Below are 26,400 nucleotides of genomic sequence, written 5' to 3'. Positions count from 1 at the left end.
GTGATGATTGGTAACATTCTCCACAAATCTTTCTGCAGCATACTTTAAATGGATACAACAGAACAACACTTTCTGGTGCTATGCTGGATGTAGACAATGAGCTATTTAATGAAGGTAAGCCAACCTCTCTTAACGCATTTTGAAAAAAAAAAAAAAGTCTTTATTTATTTTTGAAACTTAATCTGAAAACTTCTTATTTGTTGCAGTCTGTGATCACCAGAGTTCATTCATTCTTTATGTATGTATGTGTGTGTGTGTGTGTGTGTGTGTGTGTGTGTAGTGTTTGTTGTCATGTCCAATGAAATATATTGATCTTAAAATGATTTCATTCCTTCATATCCATCTTACAACAAATTATCAAAATAAATCAACATTTAACTTCCATCGAAACATTAAAGCATTTTAATTGTTTAGTTTATTTAACAACTCCAACCAACAAATCCCTAATTCATACATTGTCCTTATTTATTAATGGGAGTTCAAAGCACTTGCATCTCCTCTGTATCCCTTTAGTTGAAGACGGGTATATTTAGGGTGTTGTGAAGCTGTTTAACCTAGGAACATGTATTCTCTTCATTGTTGAAAAAGCAGTTGAAACATCCTCAATCATTTCCATAGAAATTTCTGGCTCTTATGTAATTAAAAACGTTTCCCACCTTTTCCATTTTACTCACATTATGCTTGTCTTCAACAGGCAAAACCAACTTTTTATAAATATCTGGTAAATGACTTTAAGAGTGCATACTGCATGCTTAGTTACTAGCAGACAAGTTGGGAGTCATAATGTAGCCATTTCTCCTGCTTGAGTTGGCAAAAATAAAATACCTGTTAAATACTGGGGCTGATTTAATTGACTAAACCCCATCTCCATGCCTTATGCCTGTGTTACAAAGCATTTGGTGGTGGTGGAAATCAATAGAATGTCGGGGGAAAATACCTTGCAGTAATTGTTTTATGTTCTGACAGATGATGATGATAACAGCGTATAAACGATCAGTAGAAATAATAATAATAACCCTTTCTACTGTAAGCACAAAGCTTGAAATTTTGGGGGTGGGGGCTAGTCGATTACATTGAATCCAGTGTTCCACTGGTACATGATTTATTGACCCCGAAAGGATGAAAGGCAAAGTCGACCTCGGTGGAATTTGAACTCAGAATGTAACGCAGATGAAATACCGCTAAGCATTTTGCTCGGTGTGCTAACGTTTCTGCCAACTTGCTGCCTTAATAATAATAATAATAATAATAATAATTATAATAATAATAATAGATTTTCCAATTCCCTATGATAGCAGAGTTGATACCAAAAGAAATTGAAAAAATTAAGAAATATTGGTCTTTAGCCAAAGAGCTGAAGACTCTGTGGAAGACTAAAACAGCAATTCTTCCTATAGTAATTGGTGCACTTGGCACAACAGCCAAAATGCTACCTAAAAGACTGAAAGAGATTGTTGACCAGCAGAAAAATACCATCTTTTATTCTTCAAGAATTCTAAGAAAGGTTCTTGAGATTTGAGGAGACTTGTTGTTACCAAACATCAAGATAAAATACCTAAATTAGCATGCACTAACGAAATAATAACAATAACGTGTTTATTTTTAAAATAGTTTTAAATGATTAGACTGTTTACATATGTATTAGCTCAAAGAAGAAAACCAAAATTAGTTTTTTTTTTTTTTTATTAATTATTATTTGTGATTATGGATAATAATAAAATTGTGCCCTCCTATTTTAACTAGCTCCCTGGAAGTCACTGCTGGGCATACCGGTCACCGAATGTGGTGAGATTTCTTCCCCAACATTTTTTTTTTTTTTTTACGTAAACGTTTTCTTTTCTTTAATCCTGTACAATTTCCTCTCCCTATTATTATCTTTATCTCTTCCATTTCATTATGGTACAGTTTTTTTTTTTACTAACATTCACTGTTAGAACATTGGGAAGCTGTTTTGGTTTAGAATGTTGTCATATCTCTGGTGTGTGTATGTATGTGTGTGCACATGTGTGTTTTAAAGGCATGCCATTTGATACAATCAAATTAAATTGCGTTACACTTTTTTTTTTTTTTTTTTTTGTATAATCATTTTCCTTTTTTAATTTCCAGAAAAATTTTTAGATTTTATTTTAGTTCTACTAATTGAAAATATTTGATAAAATGTGATTTACATATTTAAATAGGCTATAAATTATGTCAAAGTAAGGAAATAGTAAGAACTTTTTACATTTAAAAAAAATTTGACTGTCAAACATTTTTAAAAAAACTTTGACTGTATTTTTAAGAAGACATGATTTTCAGATAGGATTTTTTCCTCTCTCAAGGAAATATTATTATTGTCAATATACAGTTTAATTTGATTTTTCAAACTTTACAAAGCCTTTAAAATTGCTAAAAGGAAAATTAACTGCCTTGTCTGTGCTATTCAGGTGCGTTACAAAATCTAACATGGAGTAAAGATTGTTTGTCAACATAACATGGCAGTCCTGGTTTAGAACGAACGTTGCTGTAATTTAGCCCCAGGAGGCATCATCTCCAGCTGGCTATATGACACAATCTGTATCCTTATATTTTCGAACAAAGGAATCTAGCACCCCCACTCAGCTCAAAACAATATCTGTATATCGCAGTTTCTGGGTTATTTCTCTTCATCAGTACAGAATAATTGTTTGGCTAGAGATGGCGCTGCCAAATTCCTTTTCAAAGTGACAACTAGTCACTGATCTATAAATTAGAAAATTATTTTTTGAGCTGAGTGGGGTGGTGGTGCTAGATTCCCTTGTTTGAAAATATAAGGACACAGATCGTGTTGTATAGCCAGCTGGAGACGATGTCTCCTGGGGCTAAATTACAGCAACATTCATCCTAAACCAGGACTGCCATGTTATGTTGGCAAACAATCTTTACTCCAAAGTACTGTTGCTGAATATCTCTCATTGTGAGATTTTAAAATAGTAATTTTCAAAATTTAACATGTTCATTTTTTTTCTTTTAAAATATCTTCCAAGTTCAAGAAGTGTCCTTATTCCACTCATATTTTTCTATTTTCTCAAAGATCCATTCATATCACAGAAATATTAAATTGTAACAAATAATAATAATTACTTTATGTTGCAGTTATTTTTTCTCATCCACTGCAATTTAAAATCTTATTAAAAATTCTTTTCTTTCAAATTTATAGACCTGTTTAATAAACAATCATATTTTTAATTTTCTGATTAAATGACAGTCCAACAGATTTATTCTATTCTCTGATTTCTTTTCCGTTATGTCTTTCACTTTTCATGTTTCATCTTTTTCTGAATAGTCTAATGTCAGCAGGGTAATAATGGCTGCCAGTCTGAGTGTAGCCTTTTTGACCTGCATACGTTTTCACTATTTATGACGGCTGTTATTCTGCTCCTACAGACTTGTGTGTGTAGATGCACACACCTATGTGTTTGTGTATTAGTGTGCATGTGCCTCTGTTTGTGTGTGAGTGAGTCATTCACTGCCAGTTGCCAAAAACTGACCTTCAGTCCCTTCCTACCTAATTAGAAATATGAATCCTTTCAAATTCTGTTGTCTTTACAGACCACACCCTTCTTCATTTTGATCTTAGTCTCTCACTATTTCTCTTTTAAACTGTGATGTTACCATGACAAAAGCTGATGTTTTCTTTTTCTCAACAGCTCACAGCTTCATACTTTTCTTGTCGTCCTTTGTGTGTACTCATCTCTCCATTATGGTTTCTGCAAACGTAGTTGCTCTGTCTTTTTGTCTGGTGGATGTTATAAAATATGAAACTTTCAAAAGAGAAAAGCTGCTGACAAGCAAAAGTCTATGGCCTGGTTTTGGTTACTAGTTGGAATCTATTTTCATTTCTCTTACATTGGGAAAAGTGTAAACATCACAACTTACAATTTTCTCTATCTTAAACTAATGTTACTATTGCTAGATACTTCTAAATATGGACAGTTATACACTCTGTCATGCCTGTGTAAGATTAAAAGATTGACTAATTGACATTATTTACATTTGACGGTTATTTGTCCTCATCTTGTTTGTTAATACATTTCGGCTGATATACCCTCCAGCCTTCATCAGGTGTCTTGGGGGAAATTTTCAAACCTGGGTTCTCATTTCTAAGGTATTTTTCGATTCAGGTCACTGCCTGGAATCGAACTCGGAATCTTGGGGTTAGTAGCCCATGCTCTTAACCAATACGCCATATTCCTGTGGGCTATTATGGAGTGAATTTCTGGGCTTATAAATCTAATATTTTCCTATCCTTCCTTAATACCGGTTCCTATCTGCTACTCATTTCTGCACTCGGTCTGCTTAGGAGGTTGTTGTGTCCTAGCATATGTGCTGCTTCTTTTAGTTTTCATATTTTAAAGTGGTATTCTCTGTCTTTTATTTTAACTTCATCCTACACGGGGAGGTGGTCTCCATTTTCCCATACATGATCAGCTATACCCAATTTATCAATATCTCCTCGTGTCACAGCTTTGCGATGTTCCTCTACCCTTATTTTGAGGGGCAGCATGTTTTGCCTTTGTATAACCTACCACACCTGCATGGGATGGAGTACATGCAGTTCTTAGTCATATTCTCTTCTAATGGTGGTTTTACTCGAAGGAGATATTTGCAAAGTGTTGTATTACTTTTGAATACTGTCCTGATGTCATATGGGCCACATATCTTTTGTATCTTTTCGGAGAGGCCTTTCACATAGGGTAGACAGACTGGACAGTTTATCGGTTTCATCCTCTCTTTTCTTCTTAATCTGGCTTGTCTTCACCATTTCAAATTCCTTCATGTACAACTTTCCTAGATCTTGTTGGATTCTCTTTCTATCCTCATCTCTGGTTGTTTTCCTAAATAATGAAGATAACCTCTTGAACCAGGTTTGAAATTTCCCCAAGACACCTGATGAAGGCTGGTGGGTCTATCAGCCAACGTTGCGTTAACAGCAAACAAGATGAGGACAAATATCTGTCAAATGTAAATAATGTACATAATTCCTCATCTCTTAAATATAGAACTGAATTGACATTTAGCTTTGCTGTTTGTTTGTTTTTATTTTGCTACTTAAATGTGAGGATCATTTTGTCTAAGATTTGCTCCACTAATCTATTGTTTTGTAGAATTGAAATGATGTTAACATTTTAGGATTTAACCTGCATAGGTTTGTGTTGCTGCTTTCAAGCTCAGTTTCTGCTGTTGGCTCAACCAACACATTTTGAAACTGCTTTCCTTTTACTCTGCTATTATCGAGATAATTTCACAGATGTTCCTTCACTTGCATGTTTTGCATGATTCATTGATATTAGTGTCTTTAAAGTGACAATCTCTTTTTGCAGAGCTGTGGAATAGTCTTACTAACAACATTACCATTGCATCTTGTGTAAGGAATCGAAATAGTTTAATCATGAGGAAAGTGCCCCTCCCCATCCCAGTCTGTGCAATTAGATTTGTTGTTGTTGTTGTTGTTTTTTTAGTGGTGTTTTACTTCATGTTTGTACGAAAGTATTGCTTCCTGACAATCCACAGTGTTGACTACAAACTTGCATGGATTTATCACATCTCTTAACCTAAAATTTTTATTGCCCAATCAGTTTGTAAAGCTGGGCAGATCTTCATCGTATGATATTTGCTGTTGTATTTGTTGAAATATTTTAATAATTGCTGTAGAAATCAAATATTTGGTTCTTTTTATTTTTGTTTCCGTTTTAGTAAAATGTTGGAACTCCTTGTTGACTGATAGTTAATTGGTCATAATTATAAATGTAGCATCTCATTTTTGTTTTACTTGTTTTGTCAACTTGAACATTTTTTATTTGTTTAGTAATGTTCATAAGAAAGTAGATTGTTATGAGACATCTTCACAAATCATTGTATGTAATCATCTCCCATCTTACTGTCATGTCCCATCTTCATTCTGTTGTAACTTAGTATAAATACGTTTATCATTTAACATCATGTTTTCATAAGTATGTCAATGACCAGTTGATGCTGTGTCTGTTTTCTTTCTTTCTCTGTTTCTCCTCTAATGAGGTTCACGGATTCAACTTTGACATGTCTAGTGATTGATTTTATTGCAGGAAATAATCAAGACCAAGATGAACAAATTCAAGAAATTCTGACAGAACTTTCAAATCATAATTCACGGTAACTATTTCATTATTTTGCAAAGACCTCAATATTTGACTCAGATCTACTACTTTCCCCCCCCCCCCCAACTGGAGTAGCCATGTATCTACTTTACTGCAAGACTTCTATATATATATTCATACTCATTACTTCCTCCTCCTCAGTTGATGGGGGTCTGTCATGCAAGTTACTTGGTGACCTCGCTGATGCTGGCGCCACAGGAAAAGCACCCAGTGCATTCTGTAAACTGGTCAGTGTTAGGAAGGGCATCCAGCTGTAGAAACCTTACCAAAGCAGGTCATCTGCTTTGCCAGCTCCTCTCAAATTGTCCAACCCATGCCAGCATGGAAAGCAGATGTTAAATGATGACACTGATGATTATTTTGTTTGTTTTGTTTACTGGAATAACACTCTTGATTTGGTTGAATGCTAACAGATATTTGATGATATCACATGTAATACATTATTATGTTGTCTGCTCATATCATAAGCATCAGTGTTTTTCATCTCATATCTCCCAATTTCATCCATCCATCACATCTTAGAGGTCTCCCTCAAACTGATGCAGAAAACTATCAAAGAATGTCTTCAAAACCTGCTCATTTTCCCAACTCTCTTCTGTTGGAAGAAGACTAAAAATTTCCCGATAATTTACGGCTTTTTTAATTCCCCTCCCTGCTTCAATTGACTCTCCTATAAAGATGCCCCAGTTTTATGAATTTTGATAATTCAACAACTCTCCACCCCAGCCTGAATTATAATTCTGATATCCTTTTTCTTTTCTTTTCTACACCAGCAACGATGAGCGAAAGAATGCAATGCATTTATTAATGAAGCTAGCTATAGACGGGAAAACAGAGTTATGGGACAAGCATTTCAAACCAGTTTTGTTAATTCTTCTGGAAACCTTAGCTGATGATGATGTCAGTATTGTTTGTTTTGTTTTTCTTTTTTCTTTTTTCTGGTTCAAAAATCTTTTACTTCCAAATTGCGTCTCTCATGACTTATTATTGTTGTTTTTCCTTTCAGTATAAAATTCGAGGCCTCACTTTGTGTGTATTAAGAGACATTTTGCACAACCAACCAACTCGATTTAAAGATTATGCAGAGTTAACTATTCTAAAAGTATTAGAATCTCATAAAGATCTTATTCGGGAGGTGAGTTTATTTTATTGCCCTACTTTTGTTATTTGCCTGTAGCTATTAATTAGCATTTAAGCTGGCCCCCACATCCAGCCCAAATATCCTTTTATATTCAAATTAGCCACATCGGGACTCTCATACTTATCCTATAATGTCAGTCTAAAAATAAACAATCGTATCGTTAAACTTTCAAAGCTACATGTTGATGCATGATTAATCCTGTAATAATTGTGCTTGTTGTTGCATTACTTAGCCTGTTCGTAACACTTTCATGTGATAAGAGAAAAAGAGGGAGAGAGAAGTGTTCGTTACATGAGGTTGAGGAGATGTAATTGTAACACTTTCACGTTATTAGTGGAAGGGAAAGAGAAGAAAAAGAGAGATATCCATGATGTGGGGGGGGGGGGGGGGGGGGGGGTTTAATAATTTTAGCAGAGGGGTGATATTCTGATGGTGAGGTTAAAGAAAGAGAGAGGTTAGAGAGGGAGAGATGATGGTGGTGGTGGTGATTGGATAGTGAAAAGTGTATTTGTTTTATTTAATTGGACTAAGTCTTTTATCTCACCTATCACTTAACACATGTGCATAAATGCAATTCCATGAAATAATCGTCGTCGTTTAACGTCCGCTTTCCATGCTGGCATGGGTTGGACGGTTTGACTGAGGACTGGCAAGCTAGAAGGCTGCACTAGGCTCCAATCTGGTCTGGCAAAGTTTCTGCAGCTGGATGCCCTTCCTAACGCCAACCACTCTGAGAGTGTAGTGGGTGCTTTTATGTGCCACCAGCATGAGGGCCAGTCAGGCAGTACTGGCAATGCCCATGCTCAAAGGTGTTTTTACATGCCACCTGCATGGTTGCCAGTCCAGCGGCACTGGCAACGATCACACTTGGATGGTGCTTTTAACATTCCACTGGCACAAGTGCCAATTAGGTGGAACTGTCATTGGCCAAGTCAGCGTTTTTGATTTCTCTTGCCTCAACAGGTCTTCGCAAGCAAAGTTTATTGTCCAATGAATGAAGGGTACTCTTAAGTGGACTGGTTATACACCACTGGCATAGGCCATGGGTTATGGTCTCACCCGGCCTTGCCGGGTCTTCTCGAAATATTCATGCTTATTTATATGGCAGATATATGCAATTTAACTAAGGGTTGTATCATATGTATGGAATATTTTTTTGCATTTGGGAGGGCAAGTGTCTTCTGCTATAGCCCCGGGCTGACCGAAGCTTTGTGATTGAATTTGGTAGGTGGAATTTACTGCCACGTGTGTATATGTATGTGTATGTGCTTGTGCCTCTCCGAGAGAGAGAGAGAGAGAGGAAGTGAATATTTATTTTATGAGTACTGTGTACTAAGTCTCTAAAATCGTGCATAAAGTAGCAGATGAGCGACTGTCTTTCCATACAGACACAACACAGGCTACACTTCAGGGTTTTTAGATAAAGTTTTCAGAAATAATCCAATAGGTTTACCATTAATTCCATGAAATATTCACAGGTCCCACTAGTTCAAAATAATTTGAATAAATAAACATTACATTTGACAGAATAATCCAAATGCTAAAAGGTTAAACTAAATTCTTCATCTTCTGTTAATATTTCAAAGCTGCTTCCCCTACTTTCTTAGTATTTGGTTTGATAAGTGTTACGCTCTTTCTGTTGAATTAGTTAGGGCTCACACTTGTTGATGTCTTTTATATTTTCTAGGTTGTGAAAGCAGCTGAAGAATGTGCTGGAACTCTGGCTAATGTAATCCCCCCAGAACAGAGCATTAGGATACTTAATCCACTTATCCAAAGTTCGCAATACCCAGTTATCTTAGCTGCGATCAAGATGCAAAATAAGGTACCACGAAATAAAGATTTAAAGTTTTTTCTTTTTTTTTTTGTGTGCCCCCCCCCCCCTTTAATTCTCTTCAAAATTATTACATAAATTTACTAAAATCTCATTTGTGACAACAAACAATATTTTCCTAAACTTCAATTTAACTCCTGTATACCTTTGTTTTATACTGGCAACCAAGATCAAAACAAAATGCAAGAAGAAAAAATACAAAAAAAAAACAGTAAGAAAACATGCTCCCAGAAAAACAGCACACACACACACACACACACACAAACTATCTACCTCAGAGGAACCAACCATTTAATAAACTTCTTTTGGCCCTAACAACGGCCTTGATGTAGTGACAGATTGCATGTTAGGCTCAGTGGCTTCCACCCACGACTTCTCGACATTGTGGGGGTCACCCTCCCAATGAAACCCCAGCTGCAATAATCTAAGGGGTTTGAATAGAGAGACCTAGGAGTCCACATGATATAATCGGGTTCAGAGGGTTTTCCTGGACGTGAACTGACCTCTCCTCATCATACAGGACTTGTATAGGATGTCCTCCTGCAGCACGCATCTGACTTTGGACTCTGCCTTCTTCAGCTGCTCACTGATGGCGTTTAACGACCCGCTGCAGTTGCCACAGATGATGTCCCCCTATTTGTTGCACCTTTTCATTTCTGGTATCAAATTTAAATCTGCTCTTTGATGCTGTTGATACTTCTGTCTACTAAACCCTCTCACAAGGCCTTGGTTAACCTTAGGGCTATTGTTGAGGACACATGCCTAAGGTGCCATGCAGTGGGACTTAAAGTCTGAAACCTTGTGGTTGGAAAAGGAAGTTCTTAACCACACAGTCGCTATTGTGCACACACACAAACACTAACATAATTCAAACCTCATATTATCTTGAAAAATATATTTATTCATATTTGTGACACCAGGTAAATTCCATCCTTCTCTCTCTCTCTCTCCGTCTTTTTTATAGCAATTTTTTAAAATATACAAAACAATTTATTTCAGGTTATAGAACTCTTACCCAAAGAGGAATTAGAAACCTCTCTCACAGAGATAGTTCCTGGTTTGTTAAAAGTAAGTACAGCTTTCTCTTTAAATACACAATTACGTTTGTAATATATTTTTCTAGTAATCACTGCGTTATTTGCAGGATTATATAGTTGTGTGTTTGTATACACACGTCTTCTATACGTATATATTCATATATCTTATTTCTTTGCCTCTAGAGCTATGATGACTCTGAAAGTACAGTTCGCAAGGCTAGTGTGTTCTGCTTGGTATCCATTTATATGGCAGTTGGTGACAATTTACGACCCTATTTAAGTCAGTTAAATTACAGTAAGGTAAATATCTGCAGTTTTTTCTCCTTAAATTCTCTCACATTACTTTCTCCCCGGTTATTTTGTCCATGTTGTAATTTTGCAAAATTCATAATTTAGTTTTTGACATATTTTTGCTTTTTTGTTTCTACTTTCAGATGAAATTATTAAAACTCTACATAAAACGGGCTCAATCACAGAAAGAAGGCTCGAAAGGTTCCAAATCTCCACTGGCCTCTGCTGATACGTGATGCTTGCTGGTTGTTTATGTGGTTATTGCAATAAAATTTGGGAAGTTTTCAACCAAAGCTTATACAAGATTAAAAACAACAACAACAACAACAACAAAAACACGAACAATTTCCCCCTCTCCCCCTCCTCATATCATGTCACCTGTCTAATACTTCTCTTGTTGTCTCACTTGTTTGTCAGTCATCACTTGAATCTATTATTGCCTACAATGCTCTGTGATCTTACCCTTTCCCTCCCCCCCCCCCACTCTCCTCTCGTGCCTGCTTAGCAGTTATTGAACTGTTGATGAACAGCAAATTCTTCTTCTCCTCAAACTGCAGCGACCAGCAGCAACAGTGTTACAATGAGAGGCAGGGGTGGGGGAAGGGCTTCGACTCTTTACAACAGTATTGCTCTCTGGCTAAGGTGTTGTGCCTGCTATTGCTGCCCTCTTTAATACATTCTCTAACAATTGAGCAGCTATCTTTCGCTAAAATCTTACTCTCTCGACCTCTCTACTTCTTTCTCTCTGATACACACACACACACACACACACACACACACACACACACACACACACACACACACACACACACACACACACACACACACACACACACACATAAAATTAGATAACTTCCAGCCTTTACATTATTTCTTTCCATATGCTTACTGTTATTTACATTGATTTTCTTCTTTTTTTTTCTCCCCCCCCCCCCATTGCCATTACTGTTGGAGCAATAGAATGTTTTTTTGTTTTTTTTTGGCCAGAGCAGCTTGCTGTTGCTCTACTAGACCAGAGTTTCTGTTTCTGCCTGGAATAATCTCTTGTTGCTCTCTACTGGACCACTTACAATGTTCCTGCCAAGACGGCCTGCCATTGCTCTACTAGGTGTCGAGTGTAATACGTTCTGCTAGGGCAGTGCCTGCTAAAGCTAGGCTGAAACAATCAGCTTCTGATTCTGCAGACCAATACAACTAAGCTGGGGGGAGCATTCCAATGTTTCTGCCAGCAATCTGGCTATCGCTGTGCTGAAGCAACTTAATATTTCTACCAGAGCAATCTGATATTGCTATGCCACCCATTTGCAGAGGAGAAGAGTGATACTCTCATCCCTCCATATAAACTGTCTATATTTCTGAGTTTTTTTTGTTTGTTTGTTTGTTTGATTTTTTTTTTTTTTTGTATGGTAGCTTATCATTGTATATATGAAACGAGAATAAATAATGTTTAGGATTTGTAAAAGTTATTTGGTATGGTTTTATAGCTTAATTCAGTTTTTACTGCCAAGTAGCTATTGAAACTTTGCCTTCCCTCCCTTTAATTATCATTATCTTTTTTTTTTTTATTTATATTATTACCAATTAACTATTGCAGACATAAATTACTATCAGGAATTTTGTACATGTTTATAAACTTGTCCCCTAATTTATAAAGCTTGTGTCAGTTTGAATTTACTCCATTTTTAATCTCTGGGGCCATACACAATGTCTATACATGGGGGCCACCTGTGTGTGTGTGTGTGTGTGTGCGCATGTTACATGTCACTGCTGTACATGAATGGATGGTTGGGTTGTACCATGGTCTATTAACAATTTCTTAACACCCCGCCCAAATACATTTGTGTAGCCGTTTTTCTCTCCTCCTCTTATAATGTAAAATTATTGAAACAGTAACACTAAGATCAGTCTTTTGTTCCTCGTTTAGTTTGATTAGCATCAAACCATAATTAACGAACTGGTTTCCTGTTAATTTTCAATAGGTTAAACTCTTCAGTTTTATTTATTTATATTTTCTAAAAGAGGGGATGGAGTGTTGGAATCCTTCCACTTCGCTTGTAAATGCCCCTCCCCTTGAAATCTATTGTCTCCCACCTCACTTATTTTACTTTAAATCTAAAAAAAAAACCCAAAAGATAGTGTTAAACATTAAAGGCCCTCTCATTTATAGTTTTTCTTTGTTTGGAAGCAAAATCAATTGAGCTATTTACCAAAGGTTTTATTCATTATGCTACTGTCACCAACATTATAATTCTTTTATTTTTAATTTGTCTGAAGCTTTGTTTTTATTATGACTATTAAAATTAATTCTATATATATAACTCTACTTCAGTTAGACTGTTATATGTTTGTGAATTTAATCGGTCTCTGTGTGGCTGTGTCTTCAATCCTGTATGCAGATAGTGATCTTCTACAGTTGGAATATGTTGATAAATCAAAATAGTGTTTCCCCCTCTGAAACCACAAGTTTCCCTCTAACCATGTATTGCTTTCTATTTGTAAAGGCGGAACACCTTGCTCATGACACCCTTAAAACCTATTTATAACCATGTATATTTCTGTTTTATATAAATCATTTATATTCCAAGCAACCCAAAATCTCATCTTCCTTGTGCTTATCAAAATCTTTTCACTTTTCATAGCCTCTATAAATTAAGTTGTATTTTTCCTACAATTGTCTTTCTCTATGCTTTATTGGATGACAGACGATCCACAGCTGACAATAAAATCTTCCACACTCTTCTCATTGAGTCACTCAACTTTTCATAACTTCTCACTAAATATTACTTTAGAAAAAAGTAAACTTTTTCCAATAAAAAAAAATGTTTATACACATATATAAATAAATAAATAAATAAAATGTATTTAAAGCAATTTACTGCAAAACTAAAAAAAAAGCATGCATATGTGTATCTCTACATGCATATATATATATATAATACACACACACATTTATGGGTGAGAGTGTATAGATATCCTGTGTGGAGGCATATGTATATATCCGTGTCAATATATATGTAGATGTACATATTTGGTTGCATGTGCATATATATATATATTTATATACATGTGTATGTATGTATATATATATATATATATATATATATATATATATATATATATATATATGTACACATGTATGTATGCATACATACATGCGTGTGTGTGTGTATATATATATATATATATATATATATATATATATATAATATGCAGATGTGTGTGTGTGTGTGTGTGTGTGTGTGTATATATATGTAATATTTAGAGCCCTGAAACACTATATGTACTGTTTCAATAAAGACTACCTTTTTCCATTATTGAAATTTTTCAAACTCCTCCTCTTCTGTTTCTCCATCTCTACTCACTCTCTTCTTACTTTATAAACCACAAAGTTTGAATTGTCTTTGTAAGCATTTTGTTGATAGTTTTTTTTTTGTGTGTGTGTTCTTACCAACATTCATAGAAACTGAAGACTGCATACAGTAGTAATCTTAGATTATGCTACGTAAGCCTGACAAATCCGTACCTTCAATTAATTTTACTTTTTGTCAAATTGTACAAAATTTATGTCCTCTGATTCTTTCTTTGCCATTTCATTCGTTTTTATTTCCAAACAAACAATCAATGGTATTCCAGTTTCTGTTGATTTGAAGAAAGAATCTTCTCAAAGTGCAATTTTTTTTTAGGACTGCTCTGAAATTGGCTGAACAATGAAAGGAAGTTAATACTACTTTAAGCTGTTTATTTATAAAGCAGGTGGCAGTATATATATATATATATATATATATATATATGCTATTTTATTTTTATTGTACAATCATATATGAAAGCAATCAAGCTATTAATTGAAAAAAAAAATCACTCAACACATTTATGAATATTATATTTATTTTTCCAAGGTTAAAAGTTGATAGTGATTTTCAGTTTTGCCTCAAATTCTCTAAGAAAACAGTTCTTGGCAAAATGTCAACATCACTGCCAACCTTTTCCTACACACACACACACACACACACACACACACACACACACACACACACACACACACACACACACACACACACACAAATGTCCCTACTTAAACCTTGTTTGATTTTTATCTTAACCTGGCAATGCAATGTATATTGTTAACATTCTGAAAGGGCAATATCATTGCAATGTCCTTTCCTGTAGTTTAATGGATGTCTTTTTGGCTGTCCATTGCCTTATAAACATCTATGGCTGCTAGCATTCTCCTCTTAGTTTGGCTATTTCTCCAGTTCCTCTTGGGCAAATAGCCTACTTTCTTTTTAGCAGATATCTTGGGGTATAACACTGAATATCCTTAATTCCTTATAAATGCTATTAATTAAGAATTGCTTTGCCTTAAATGTGAAGCTGTTAAAAGATTATTTTAATCAGCGCCCTACATCAGTGTTTCTTCATTAAGTGTAGTAGTTTTGTGAATGATGGAGAAGTTTGAAGTTTAAAACCATCCAAGGTGGCATGATTTGTTATCTGAATTAACCTTTTTAATCAATAATGGTTGGTGAACCTTTCAGTTGTTCAACTGATCAGACAAATTTAGTAATTACTAGTTTTTAAAGTTTTCCTGCCCCTCCTATTATCTGTTCTTTAAGAAAGGTTATTTATAAATATTTTGCTTCCCACTATACTGAGAGAATAGTTGATTTTATTTTTGACTAAGTTACAAACTAGAAATTCTACTGCAAGAACAGAAGTTAGAACCCTGAAGAAGTGTGTGTACATAGATGTGTTGTGGATTATATTTTCTTGTAAACTCTTCTGTTGAATTCTTTCTCTTCTAACATTTCACTTTCTACTCAAATGTGATAGAGCTTGATTTGAGACAAAAAAAAATATGAAACCTTTGCTTCAGTTCTCACCAAATACATGGTTATTTAGAAAGGAACCAATCTCTGTAAACTGGAAAATAAATGAATTTATCTAAAACCAAATCAACTTGATTAGTCTGAAAATATTGCTCAAGTGTTTGAGCCCCAAAACAGTTTTCTGAAATGATTGAGACGTTAATGTTGTGTGTTTACTTCTTAATAAGTTAACCTATGATAAACTGAAGCATGCACATAAACCTTTAATCAATCAATTATTGTTATTTTTAGATTTTTTGCTGTGAAATTCTAAGCCATAGCTGATATTTTTATTTCTGGCTATTATTGTAACTCTCTTTCTCTCTCTCCCTTTATTTCTCTGGCAGTTTCCTTTGATTTGAAAACAACATTGCTGCAGCCTCCTTCCCACCCACCCCTGCTCTTTTTTTTTTTTTTTTGTGGCCTCCAACAAACAGCTGGTCCTGTTGCCAGAAAAGAGATTCTTGTAGTGCCCATCTCCTTTGCCCCCCCCACCCCACCCCCACTCCCATGTACATGTGTAAAAAGAGTAAAATATCTGATGTGAGACATGAAACCATTGCTTGACTTCTTTCTCTACATTAATCTGCTTTCAATCTATTCATGTTGGCTTTCTTTGTCAATTTTATTGTTGTTTAACAAAATATACACCATTTATTGTCAACTGGCTTTTGCTTTCCAAGACGTTTCTTTTGGGTGACACACACAAACACGAGAAAAAATCCAGTTCTTTGTAAAAAGTATGAATGGTTTCTAAGATTCCATGCCAAAAACTTTCACTAGGTTGAGACAAGTTAATGAGATTGCCTCCTCTGCATGATCGTTTGAGCTGCTAGAAATAACAAGCCAATTTCTCTCACTTCATACTTCCTTGGTTTAAGGAAAGGAATGGGCTTTAGATAATGTGTTTTTAGAAATATAAATTGGAGTAGATAGAAAAAAATGAAATGGTTGTGGGTAGAATACCTTTTGATCCTAGGTTCACTGGGTTGCAGTTAATTAGGGGCTAAACTACAAATCTGAGGAGAACCATAAGATGAAAGTAATGTCATTGCTGTGGAAGAAATAAATATTTACAGCTCTGGGCCATATGCAGTCCCCCCCCCCTGTTTTAATCTGAATGAAGTCGAAACAATATGGTTATCATTAAACAGATTTTAACAAAATCGTGTGTGGGGATGGGGGAAGGAAAGAAAATCATTAATTTATAAGACGCAACAAACTGTCGGATTTAACGATTTATTGTCTCAGTGATCTGATATCAACTGCGTTTAATATCAGTCATACATACTGTAGATCATCTTCATTGAAGTAAGAAACTGAAATAAATTTATTTCTCAAACGCTTAATAATGCTATAGATAGCGTGATCAGGATAAATTATCCATATAATGCAGAAAAATATGTTGCCGGCCAACCATGAGACTTCTAAAGCTAAACTTTGTTTACTTTCATCGTAAAGTTGAATTCATTGAAGTAGTTTTGGAACATTTCTCTCTACTTGCATGCAAAACGGATTCAACATCAGCAGCACAAATTTTTTTATACTCACCAGTGAGTATTTACATTCCTCTGGGAATAGCTCTTTCAAATGCTTAATTGCATCAACTTAATTCCAATATTTAATGGCCCCAATTAAATATCCTTCTTGTATCATGATAGATTTTAGAAGTACGAATTAATAAAATATATATGATCTTTTTTTTTCTTCAAGTCATAGAAGAAATATCGTGGCTGTGTGGTAAGACGTTTGCTTAACAACTACATGGTTTTGGGTTCAGTCCCACTGCGTGGCACCTTGGGCAAGTGTTTCTATAACCTCAGGCTAACCAAAGCCTTGCAAGTGGATTTGGTAGACAGAAAGCTCGTTGTGTGTGTGTGTTCCATCACCGCTTGACAACTGGTATTGGTATGTTTACGTAGCCGTAACCTAGCGGTTTGGCAAAGAGACCGTTAGAATAAGTATTGTCTTAAAAAAAAGTCCTGGGATCGATTCATTCATCTAGAAATTATATGCACGCACGCACGCGCACACACACAACGAGCTTCTCTTTCCGTCTGCTAAATCCACTCACAAGGCTTTGGTCGGCCCAAAGCTATAGTAGAAGACACTTGCCCATGGTGCCACGCAGTAGGACTGAACCAAGAACCATGTGTTTGGTAAGCAAGCTACTTAGCACACAGCCACTCCCGCGCCTATGTTTACAATCGTTTCATCATTATCTAATGTAAGCAATTTTGTGTCGTTGTAATAACGTCGGCAACCATTTCTATGTGCTGCGTAGGATTTCTTCGAAAAATATAATAAGCTGATTGATTCTACTATAACGCAGACACACTCTTAGAAATTCCAAATTGGTTGGGTCTAAGTAGTCACTTTTATGGAAAGAAATACAGGAAACCAGATTTATAACGGAGGAGTCGTCAATACATTATGACAAGATAATTAGCTTCGTTCCCAGTTGACAATTTTGCCTATCCCTAAAAGAAAGAATATCCCGCTGTGCCGCCTGCTATGAATAAAGATATCCTAGTCCTGGTAGTCTAGAATCTGACTGCCGTCACCGTTCGTCTTACTTAAGCATCAGACTTTCAAACTATATTTAAAATAGCACACTTTTTTTTTATATATTGAGCCCGATAACATAGAAAAATTCGTCCAATGAACCAAATTACCAGCACCATTTAGGCAACTTTTTATACACATACAGAAAAATAAACCCGATTCTCTCTTTCTCTCTCTCACATACATACATGCTGAAGGTCACTCCACCGATAACTTACTGCAATTTGGAATGTATCTATTTGTGAGATGATGACGTGTGTGTGTGGGGGGGGGGGGGGGGGGGGAAATTAAGATAAACTCAAGTACTTCTGCTTATCTTAATTTCATCCTTTCATGTGTTCCGTATATCATAACTAGTAACATTACTAAGTACAGTCGTAGACTAATAACACTAGAAGCTGACTGGATAATAATAATAATAATCTATGTGGGACTTTAACATCAGTAGTTACACATCTAACTGTCCACACAAGCAATACGTATGTATATTTATCCACATATTATGTATGTGTGTGTATATGCGCATATATATATATATATATATATATATATATATATATATATATACGCACATAGGCGCAGGAATGGCTGTGTGGTAAGTGGTTTGCTTACCAACCACATTGTTCTGGGTTCAGTCCCATTGCGTGGCACTATAGCCTCGGGCCGGCCAAAGCCTTGTGAGTGGATTTGGTAGACGGAAACTGAAAGAAGCCCGTCATATATGTGTGTGTGTGTGTGTTTGTCCCCCCCCCCCCCAAACTATCGCTTGACAACCGATGCTGGTGCGCTTATGTCTCCGTAAAAAGAGACCGATAGAATAAGTACTAGACTTACAAAGAATAAGTCCTGGGGTCGATTTGCTCGACTAAAGGCGGTGCTTCAGCATGGCTGCGTCAAATGACTGAAACAAGTAAAAGAATATGTATATATATATATATATATATATATATATATATATATATATATATGCATGCTGCTGATCGACGAGGATGTATCAAAAAAATTCCCGGACGAGTTCTGTAGGGCGCCAACAGATGGCAGCACATGGTTGTGAGATCTAGCAGTGACCTTCATGAGGCAGTGTGCAGAGTGACATCGTGTTTACATCGCAAGTTGTGAAATTCGCGTTTTTGTGGTCACGTGTATGGTGTAGTCTACGATTTTGTCATGGACAGAAACAAAGGTCCAATGTGAAATTTCGTTTACCTTGAGAAGTCTGCTACAGAGACATTGAGCACATTTCGGGAACCCTACGGTGACCATGCAGTGGGCTGTACGCAATGTTTCGAGGGGCACGGTCGCTTCAACAGCTGCAGCTCAATCAGGAGCACGCTCACCCCCCCTTTTTTTTCGACATACGCGGTATTGTGAATCGAGAATACGTCCCCCAGTGCCATACCGTTCATCGAGAGTTCTTCTGCGATGTTTTGAAGGAGGAGATTCAATGAAAGCGACCGGATATGGGGAGCACGAAGAATTGTATTCTTCACGACGACAATGCACCGGTTTAACACCACTACCAGACCCCTGGGTGCCTGTCGCGGATTTGATTCGGCTGCAAGGATTGGGATCGGGTCTCGGTTTGTAGATAAACGTCTTCTCGCTTTGAAAAGAGTCATGGGCGCTGCTTCTCGAGTCCGACGGATATCTATTAAAGGTCAAATGAATGGAATTTCAAGACCTGCACGGCTGTAAATAAATGGAAGTGCAGAGAAGACAGACCAAAAGATGGAAAAGCCCCACCCCACCACTCGCGTAGCTAGTGTGTGCGGCCCTTCCGTTTGCCCCCCCCCCCCTGGACCCTCCCAAAAAACACGTTTTGCCTCCAGCAGATCCCAAAGTGGTGCCCCTTTAAAAGTGCCGCCCGGGGTGGACCACCCATATCGCCCCCTCCTCGCTACTCTAGTGCACCCCACCCCAGCAATTTTGAGAGGATGCGGCAAATCGATTCCAACGACCACAGTATTTGATATGTACTTTATTTCATCGTCGCTGAAAAGACGAAAAACAAAGTTGACCTCGGCGGAATTCGAACTCAGAAGGTGAAGAGCTGGAAGAAGTGCTACCAAACACTTTCTTTGTTGCACTAAAGATTCTGCCAGTTTGCTGCCTTTGCCTTAAATATAATGGTAATTCTTTGTACCATAAGTAGAAGACCTGAACATTTGAGTGAGTGGACTAGTCAGTAACATCGATCCAATCGACCCCGAAAGGATCAAAGGCAAAGTCGATCTCGGCGGAATTTGAACTCAGAAATTGCAGAAGAATTTGTCGCTGAGCAGTTTAGCTTAATAGTGAAGCACTTGATGCGTAATCACAGGGACGTAAGTTCGAGTCTCATGGCTGGCCGCCGACAGATTTGTCTGCTCTTCATGCTATATTATTAGCATCATCCTACGTTTGAGAATAAATTATTTCTATATCTTTTCAATACATCTCAACACTTCTAAAGCAAACTTTGTTGACTTTCAACGTAAGTTGAATTTAACGTTAAATATATTAGAAGGAAACAACACAAAGTAACAGGTTCATTCAGATAGTCACCTGTTTAACAAAAGCTAATTCATCTCTCTCTCAGATTTATTAGTTTCCTATATTCTGTGGTAATTGCCAGCATACTCCAGATACATACCCACTGTCTTCTAACTCCTTTGCTTACCAATTAATCGGTCTGGGTCATTGTGTATACAGCACAACCGACTAGAAATTGCCGAGAGCAAGAGAATTTGTAGAGCACTAAATTACTATTTGCTGTTTGTCCCGTCAGTATTGTGATCAAGGGATTAAGAGACAAGTATAAACAAAATGTTTAGTAACCAAGCTATTGAGCCACTGGAGAGGTCTTCTATGTAGCTAGAAACAGCAGCCAAATATCTCTTCAATCAGAAGTTTTTAATTGATAAGCACCAGCCCCTCCCCACAAACTATTAATGAGTCCGTATCCATACAATTCTTCCTTCTTCGCCAAGTTGAAGACCAGATTAAGCTTGCTTCTCTACCACATGGTTCAGTCCCACTGCGTGGCACTTTGGGCAAGTGACTTCTACTATAGATTCCGGCCGACCAAATGCTTGTGAGTGGATTTGGTAGACGGAAACTGAAAGAAGCCTGTCGTATATATATATATATATATATATATATATATGTACGCGTGTCTGTGTTTGTCTCCCCACCATCGTTTGACAACCGATGTTGCTGTGTTTACGTTCCCGTAACTTTGCACTTCGTCAAAACAGACCGATAGAATAAGTCCTGGGCTTGACTCGTTCGACTAAAAGGCGGTGCTCCAGCATGGCCGCAGTAAAATGACTGAAGTAAAAGATTAAAAGGATAACAATTTGCTCCCCTGCTCTCCGACACCCAACAGTCTCTCCGGGTGGAACCTGATCCCCACCCCATCCCACCCCGCCACCTCATATGAGAAACTTTGCCTTAAATCACAATCCACTTTCTTTCAAGAAAAAAAAAAACAAAAGTAACAGAAGGACACATTAGATATAGTGCTAGGAACCCCTAAAAATACGGGATGGTCATAACCGGAATGGCTTTTCTAGGTTTGCTAGATCTGTGTTGACTTGTAATTAAAGACCAACAACACTTCGGATGTTCTCAAACGGTAATTACAACCCTTTTGCGATTGCGTCAATTCCTTTGGATGCCTTTTTGGCCAACCTAACGCCGCGTAGACATTCCGTAGATACTCTGGCATGAACCGACCGATGGTGGTCCGAATTTTTCTCTCCCTTCTTTGACTCTGTACATCAGTTGTAGTCGCCTCATCTGCGCCTACGAAATTTTAAACTGAGCAGAACTACATGCTATATACTATACACACGCACACACACGCGAACACACACACACACACACACACATATATTTGCATGTATGTATGTATGTACGTACGTATATGTGTGTGTGTGTGTGTGTGTGTGTGTGTGTGTGTATGTGTGTGTGTGTGTGCGCGCGTGCGTGTGTGTGCGTGCGTGCGTGTATACATATATAAGGAAAATAGCTAGTTAGAATATCGTTATAAGATGCACACACACATGCATGTATTATGTGTGTATGTATATATATATATATTCATACACAAACACATATTTGCATATATGTATGTATGTATGTATATATATATATATATATATATATATGCGCGTGTATGCATATATAAGGAAAATAGCTAGTTAAAATATCGTTATAAGATATGTATATGGTTGTAGATGTAGGTATGTACATACATGTACGTATATATGCATATACTCACATATTATTTGTATTATATTTATATATATATATATATAGAGAGAGAGAGAGAGAGATGCGTGTATGCATATATAATGAAAGTAGTTAGAATATATAATATATGAATTTGTGTGTGCGCACTCTCTCTCTCTCTCTCACACACATACGTATATATATATATATATATATATATATATATATAGAGAGAGAGAGAGAGAGAGAGAGAGAGAGAGAGATTGTATATAAGGATAGAGAGGCTTGTAAATTGCGAGAGATGTGGTTGGGTGGGTCACGCCCCTTTTTCATATATTTTCGGATTTGTCTAATGAAGTTGTATTCGTGAACGAACTTTATCAATAAGACCACGCCTTTAACACCAACTTAACCATTCTGCGATAAACTCGATGCCAGAGAACCACATAAATACGCCTTCTTTACACATTTTTGTTTGTTTCTTTTGTTGTTGTTTTGTTTAACATCTCTACGTTCACTATCTTAAGAAACCCAGGTGCATAATAAATAGTAGGAAAATCTAACAAACGAAAAAGAAAAAAAATAATAAAAATCAGGTAATGAAGTATTCCCCCGATTGAATTACCGAAAGATTAGTGAATGGGTGTGTAGTCAGACTCTGCTGTCTACGATAAACACAAGATTTAGACAGTGAAATAACATAAACAAACATAGAATGAAACACGTGTTTATACGTGGGTTATACGAATGATTGGAAGAGAAACACTTGTGTGAGTACGATGTGAATGGCTTGTGGAAACTGGTGAAGGCTTCAGTCAGCCAATATTAGGCGCGATATAAATGCGAATTCTTTTCTTTATAGGAGCACATAAAAACTACTAGGAAAAACGGCAAATTATATAAACACGTTACAGAGAGTCACTGAAGAAATTTCGGTAACAGAAGACAGAACTGAGACAGCGTGAAAGGAAATATGAAAATAAAAATATTAAAAAAAAAAAAGAACTAAATTAGGTTAACTACCTCAGATCCAAAAATACGATGTTGTTAATGCAGAAGGTATCATATTTGACTTATGCCTACCTTTTGCTCTCACTACTTAGTAGATTTTGATCATCCTAAATAACTGCCATTATTTAAGAGATTTACAACTGAGAAACGTCCAGGATTATTTATTGCCACAAATATGTCACCACCCCGTTGTCATCAACATCTAAAATTCACCCGCTTTTTACCTGTTTCATGCCATCTGGCTATTCTACTGTGGATCTGTTTCGTTGTCGTCTGCCTTTCAAATCAAACAAACGCCTGTATACTTTTGTTAAACGGCTGGGAAGCAGCTCCACTGAGAGAAAGAGTTGATCTGGCTGAAGTAGTTGTAAGCGGACGTGTTGAAGCTGCCTACAAATTGAATCGCACAAAATCTGGGACATACAGTGCTGATGTAAGGATCTTAACTGTATACAAAGGAGAAGATTACCTGAAAAATGTATCGAAAACGCTTTCTCAGACATCAAATCTTAATTCCACTTACCTAATAAGTAATTTTGGTGAGCAAATCTCTTGCTACGCGGATGTGGATTCTGGCAAGAAATACATTTTTTTCCTGACAGTATATGAAGGTCACCTGTCTGGTAAATATGATGATATTTTCGGTGCTGCCGATAAATTTTCCGAAGAATTGGACGCAAAGATTATGAAAATACTCGGTGAGTCAAAATCTTATTGAATTTCAAATAATGTCTTAATCATATTGATTTTTTTTATTTTGAGACGATATTTGAGGCGGTGTTGTAATAGATTGAATCGAATCGACATTAAGTTAATCCGTCTTCAGCTTACAGGATCATTTGGTCGGAGCTTATTCCGGTCTCCGTGACTTGCATCTAATTCTACACTATATATACCAGATACAACTCCAATAGTTTTCCTTTTTGCAACACCATATTCACCCTCATCCATGTACACGTTACATGCCAGGCACGAAAGCAACTGCGATCACTTCAAATTATAACCAACAGCCAGGGCAGCGTCTCCTTACACTCAAACAAAGCTTCCAAGCGCCAGCCCCCATCTTTACCAGACCCGCCAAATTTCCCGTCTGTCTGACCCACCACACCCATCTCTGCAGACATCTATCTCGATCTTTGAAAATACACATTCGCTGTCGTTCACTCAGATAGTCATTGAGAACCACCTTCTCCAACACCATGCACAACTCTCTGTCTGTCAGTCTCTGTCTCTCTCTCTTTCTCTCTTCAACAACGAATACCAAAACAGCTTCCATAAAGTCGGACAATATCTTCCACCATTAAATGACTATTTATTACCTAGATTAATTGTATATCTATGCAGTCAGTGAAAGAAGTTACAAACATGAATTGCCGGATCGCCAGTGGTGGTCTCTTTCATTGCTTTATGTAAATTCATTGTCAACTACAAGTGAAAGTAGTTTCATCTTGTATTACATCTGTGACAAAGAAAAATGTCTAATATGCAGTTTCAAAGTCGATACTCTGCGATTCAAGCCTCAAATAAAAGGCAGGGAGTTACACTATGTTACTTATTTTCAAACTAGTATGATCGATAATTGGCAAAATGTTTGAAGAGTCTTTAAAGACAGATTTAAACAATCAACAAGGAGGAATATTTGGCCAGTATAGAATCTAGTAACTTTGAAACTACATCGCTGTTGTTCTGCTAATCCTAAGAGTCATTAGTCTTTCTATAATTTGACAGAATTATTGAGTTTTGAAAGAATATTATCTCAAACCAGTTATTAACGTGTTCTTATATAAACCTTCGTGAGAATCGTTACACTCAAGTCTTTATTGTTTCCACCTGGTTACATTTACGGTTGAAGAGTGAAATTAGGATTTGAACCAGTCTAAAGGTGTTGTGTCCAGCTTTCAGTCTTTTCTAATTCAATATTTTGAGTATCTCTTTTTGGAAAGCACTTTCTTTTCTTGTTTATTTCCGTATTTAACAATTTATTCAGTTGTAAATCTTCAACAAACACTGATAGATTCAAGTACCCACACCTACCCGAGAAGTAGCTGACGTTGTTGGTGAGTCGGATGGTATAGAAAATGTTTTACTACACAGTAATGAAAAATGCTTCAGATTATTTTTCTATTAACATATTTAGCTGGGTTAAAAGAAAAAAAGTGCCAAATGACAAAGACACTTCTTTTCCCACAGAGGGTTATAAATCGCAAGAATAAAAAAAAATTGAACTCCAAAGGGAAATTTATCATAATTAACACAAAGCGCGACGGGCCACGATGGTGGCCCAGATTGATGCCTTGAGATTTAGAAATAAATATGCAATGAAGGAAGAAAATAAAAACAATATTAGATGATGTCTAATAATGTTTTCATGTTTTCAGGTATGTGGGATAATTCTGGACATGTTTTGGTTTTATTACGTCCTCATCAGTGAAGTGTAGACTCTACCGTGCTTGTTAAAATACTGATGACTAAATCACTAATTAAATGTATAGAGACTTGTCGCAAGAACATATAATTACTTAGAAAATTAAATCGTTTAGTGCAATGAAAAACAGTAGGTATTGTAGTTAATATTATTTATGATTCTTTCTCTCCATCAAACCCCACTGAAAGAGATAGACAACATCTAATTACAAAATAATAATAATAATAATAATAATAGTAATAGTAATATTTGAGGCCACAAGACTATTTAGATGCTTGTTTTCAGAACTTCGTGCAACAACGTTGGGGACAACTTAATTCGAACGTGCTAATTCGCTCTAACGATTCTGCCAACCCGCTGCCTTGATGATGATGATGATGGTTTAGGCACAAGGCCAGCAGTTCTGATGGGAATGGGGAGTAGTCGATACATCTGACTCTAATAAAATAAAGTATCAGTCTAGTACTGTAGTCAAAGTTAAATCTGCCTGATTTGAACTCAAAATATAAAGAGACGGAACATATAACACCAGGCATTTTTTCCGATGCTCTAACGATTCTTCAAACTCACTGCCTTCATGATGATGATCATTCAAATAATTCAAAATGTCGCTTAATATAGCTAGGACTATATCCCAAAACTGACCCTTCTATTGAGGGCCAGAAGGTATTCCATCCTACAACAGTCACTGACTCAATGAAGCCCGCAATGGGCATTTCATTCACATCAGAGATGGAGTTGCTGCTGCACGCACACACATCTCAAAGACAAGCCACCCGGATGATTGGCATAAAGTAACTCACAGAGGTACTTCAACCTTTGGCTTACAGGGGCGCCGTTTTCTTTCTCTGCTTTGTAAAC

General features: G+C 36.6%; 2 protein-coding genes and 1 long non-coding RNA gene across 3 annotated transcripts in view; 2 read left to right on the top strand and 1 right to left on the bottom strand.

Annotated features, from left to right (window-relative positions):
* Positions 1-13,278, top strand: part of LOC106878380 (CLIP-associating protein 1-B) — a 157,840-nt gene extending 144,562 nt beyond the window's left edge. Inside the window, 9 exon segments of the mRNA XM_089364292.1 lie at positions 39-114; positions 1,744-1,785; positions 6,084-6,150; positions 6,929-7,055; positions 7,162-7,290; positions 8,984-9,121; positions 10,130-10,198; positions 10,351-10,467; positions 10,602-13,278. Of these exon segments, the coding sequence (XP_089220418.1) occupies positions 39-114; positions 1,744-1,785; positions 6,084-6,150; positions 6,929-7,055; positions 7,162-7,290; positions 8,984-9,121; positions 10,130-10,198; positions 10,351-10,467; positions 10,602-10,694 (858 nt within the window). The 3' untranslated portion in view covers positions 10,695-13,278.
* Positions 13,279-14,360: 1,082 nt separating this feature from the next.
* Positions 14,361-14,615, bottom strand: LOC149132327 (uncharacterized). The gene is made up of 2 exons (XR_016244617.1): positions 14,475-14,615; positions 14,361-14,444 (listed from the first exon to the last, which is right to left on the bottom strand). It is a non-coding gene; the product is annotated as an uncharacterized LOC149132327 (long non-coding RNA).
* A 7,902-nt stretch (positions 14,616-22,517) lies between these two features.
* Positions 22,518-26,400, top strand: part of LOC106878382 (uncharacterized) — a 40,942-nt gene continuing 37,059 nt past the window's right edge. The window contains exon 1 of the mRNA XM_089364291.1: positions 22,518-23,812. Coding sequence (XP_089220417.1) covers positions 23,290-23,812 — 523 coding nt within the window. The 5' untranslated portion in view covers positions 22,518-23,289. The remainder of the gene's footprint in view (positions 23,813-26,400) is intronic.

This window comes from Octopus bimaculoides, chromosome 16, assembly GCF_046866305.1.
Source record: "Octopus bimaculoides isolate indiv1 chromosome 16, ASM4686630v1, whole genome shotgun sequence".
NCBI classification, from domain to species: Eukaryota; Metazoa; Mollusca; class Cephalopoda; order Octopoda; family Octopodidae; genus Octopus; species Octopus bimaculoides.
Note: the sequence above shows the minus strand (reverse complement) of the source record. Positions and strands in the feature narration are given on the sequence as shown.